This window comes from Oryzias melastigma, linkage group LG3, assembly GCF_002922805.2.
Source record: "Oryzias melastigma strain HK-1 linkage group LG3, ASM292280v2, whole genome shotgun sequence".
NCBI classification, from domain to species: Eukaryota; Metazoa; Chordata; class Actinopteri; order Beloniformes; family Adrianichthyidae; genus Oryzias; species Oryzias melastigma.
The window spans coordinates 10091627-10094886 of record NC_050514.1 but is presented as its reverse complement, the minus strand read 5'-3'; the positions used below and the strand labels follow the sequence as shown (position 1 = coordinate 10094886).

The window sequence follows — 3260 nt, the reverse complement described above, 5'->3', positions numbered from 1 at the left end:
GATGATAGCAGATTACTTTGTCTAGAGTTTAAAAATGTAAAATATAAATGTATTTGCTGTAACCAAAAAAAAAAAAAAATCCTTAAACTGTTAAAATATCTACTAGAATATTCAATCTCTATCAATTATCCATCACCAACCCATGGTTAAAGCTTTGTAAATACACATTATGTGTCGATTGAACATTTGGAAGCCTTTAATATCTCTATTATAGTATTTCTATGTATTGTGTTAACCTTAAAGATTTTTTTTCCTTACAAATAAAGCTGCAGTGAGGTTGGATTCAATATACATAAAATACGATCTTACTCTATAAGTTTGTACAAGGACAGCAATGCCTTCTGATGGTACATTGAGTAAGAATGTATGTATTTCATCTCAGAAATAGTTATTGTGAGAACATCTAAGACTGTCTCCGAATGCTGCTTTTGTGATATATTCTTTATGAAGTACATTCACTTCAAACTTTGTGAGTCAAGAGTAAGGTTTCTTTCTTTCTTCCTTCCTTTTTTTCAGCAGAAAAGAGAATTGACAATGATCAAACATATAGATTTTTTTCTAATCATAATAAAACACTTGTCCTATTGTAAATTATTATTAATTTTTTTAAACAATGAAATCATGTACAGAATACGTTTTTTTACTTTACTATCAAACTTGTTTAATGTTTAAATTGTGTCATAAATTTAAACATTACCGTGCTTTTTAAAACGAGTCCTTTTAAATTAATATTATTATATTTTGAAATGAGCAAACAGCTGTGAACGTCTTTTGTTTTGAAATTCCCAGAGCGGATGTTGATAGATGAACACCGCAACAGCAGTTTCCTGTGAGCTAGCTGCACAGCTAAACATTGATAAATGACAGCGGGTAAGAACTTATCTCAACAGTGTACGCAGAAATACATTGACGTTTTAAGGTAAACAAGTTAGGCGGCTATGGCGTGGCATCTCAGTTTGAAGTGACTGAGCTCTGGAGGAAAAGTTTTTGTGTCTTCGTCTCACTAAAGTTAAGCTGCATGCTAGCATGCTAGCAAAAGACTACAGGAAGTTAGCTCGTTAGCCTTGAAAGCCAACCTAGTATTATGAGGCTTACGTGTCTTTATTTATGTTAATTTCAAATAACGTGTTTGAAAATGGACAACGAGGCTATAATAATCCGCATAAAAACACCGCTGGGGGACATGGACTCGTCCGTGGACTCTCCATCTCTTCTGAACTTCAATGACTTGATGGTGAGTCTTTAAGAAGCTGCAGTTTTTTTCTTGTTAAATTATATTTCTATAGACACTCCGTGTCTTATTGAAGAAGAAACATTATATTTGTGTCTGCAAAACAAAGCCTGTCTCCCGATCCACTCATTTCAGCTGCATTTTTTGCTTTGAGTTTATGATAAATTTAAGTAATAATTCATTAATTGTATCAAACTTTCCAGGTCGCAATCAGAGATGTGATGCCAGAAGCTACAGTCACGGCATTTGAATGTAAGTTCTTCTTCCTCAGTTATTTACAGAAACAGATCAGCTTCCGTAGAACTTTTCCCTCCAACTAATTTTTTTGTTGAACTATTAATATTCTATATTAGTTGTCATAGGTTAAACATAAAAGATGAATCAAAACAAACAAACAAAAAAAGACATTTGTAAGACAAATTCTGAACAATAGCCAGCAGAAGAAACTAACCTTTGAATGTCTGCCTCCTCTTTTTTTGTAATTTTACCCAAGACAGATTAACCCGACAGAAAAAGAAACCAAATAAGAACCTGGGTAATAACTTTAAAAATTGTTTGCACTTTATCGACATAATAATTGCCACTTTTATACCATGAAACATGTAAGAAGAATTACGAAAAATTATACAATTCAGCGATACACAAATGAACAAAATATACGGGTTATTCTTATTTCAGAATTTCCCCCTTTTTTTTTTCAATTTTCATGTCCCAAACACATGATGTGGCTCCTCTAATGTCTTTGCCTTGAATTCTTCATAAAGTTAACTCCTTTGTAAGATGAGGTGTTCTTTTGATGCAGTTCTAAAAAAATTGTTTTCACTGTATCTTAACTGTTACTCCTCTCGGATACAATTTTATCAGTTTAAAGCTCTGATACATCATTACCTCAGAGCTTTAAACTGTGTTTTTGAGTAGTGTTTTGCAATATTTATTAAATTTTTTAAAATAATATTTGTCAGTTATTTTTTCACTTTTTCTTTTTAACTTAAAAATCAAGTAATGTTATCCCAAATCAACCTTATAATAAATGTTTAGTGTCTTAAAAAATCTTGGCATGGAATTGAAACAATTTTTTTAACAAAACATGTCAACATTGTTAAATGTGTAGAGCGTTTTACAAGGTTTTACACAGTTTTTTCTCATTTACCCCTGATACTTTTTTTATTATTATTATTATTGAAATAAATGTAACTTTTATGCATTTGCATTGTCTTTTTTATGCTAATTGTTTTTTCTAGCATTTGTTTGTCTTGGGGACTGCATATGGAAATGAGCTCTTACGGTGCATTCACACCGAACGCGGGGCAGAGAGCAAAGTACTAAAATTGGCACAGACTAGGAACTGAAACCAAAGAACCACTCTGGCACTGGAACCACATAAAATCCGGTTGGTGCCCTACAGATCAGTGGCATTCGCTCCTGCTGCGGCGCTTACTCGCTCAATATGCCCGTAGACAGCAAGAGATGCTGTGGGGGCTGCCAGCTCTAGTCCCATTGTAACATTAAAATTGGAAAAAGGACTCCTAGTTTTATTTCCCCCCTCAGATTAATACCAAACAGAGAACCTTCAAGCTCAGCCACGGAGACGCACCAACGTTGCAGAAGCAGCAGACACAGCCCCCTGTACTGGGAAAATATTCTAATAATATTCATAACTAAAATATGGAGACATGATTACTTATGTTTTTGTAGAACTCTTCACAATAAATAAACAGTATTCCTCGACATTGTATGCGTCTTCCATTCATTCTAAATGAGATATCCACAGACAGAGCTTGTGGCTCCTCCCACATGTGGCAGCAGCGTCAGAAACACATTTTTTGACAAGCGGTGACCAGCAAATTCACCGCGTGGTGAAAAAGGGGCGGGGCACGCTAATTTGTTGGGCGAATCGCGTTGTGTGTATGCACCATTAGAGCTATAATCTGGTACAAAGAATCTTTTCTTTGATTAATGCTCCAGTACACGGTCCCTGTCAAATAAACTAAATAAAGAAAAGAAAGAAATTTAGTTGGCAAAAGTTTAG

The 3260-nt window shown here is 34.3% G+C and overlaps 1 protein-coding gene across 3 annotated transcripts in view; it reads left to right on the top strand.

Moving 5' to 3' along the window:
• The first annotated feature begins 774 nt into the window (after nt 1–774).
• map2k5 (mitogen-activated protein kinase kinase 5) overlaps nt 775–3260 on the top strand; it is a 59910-nt gene continuing 57424 nt past the window's right edge. For 2 of the 3 annotated variants that reach the window (XM_024295520.2, XM_024295519.2), the window contains exons 1-2: nt 777–1234; nt 1435–1483. In XM_024295520.2, coding sequence (XP_024151288.1) covers nt 1136–1234; nt 1435–1483 — 148 coding nt within the window. In that variant the 5' untranslated portion in view covers nt 777–1135. Of the gene's footprint in view, nt 1235–1434; nt 1484–3260 lie in introns of all 3 variants that reach the window. The other variant, XR_002921726.2, reaches the window with a different exon arrangement.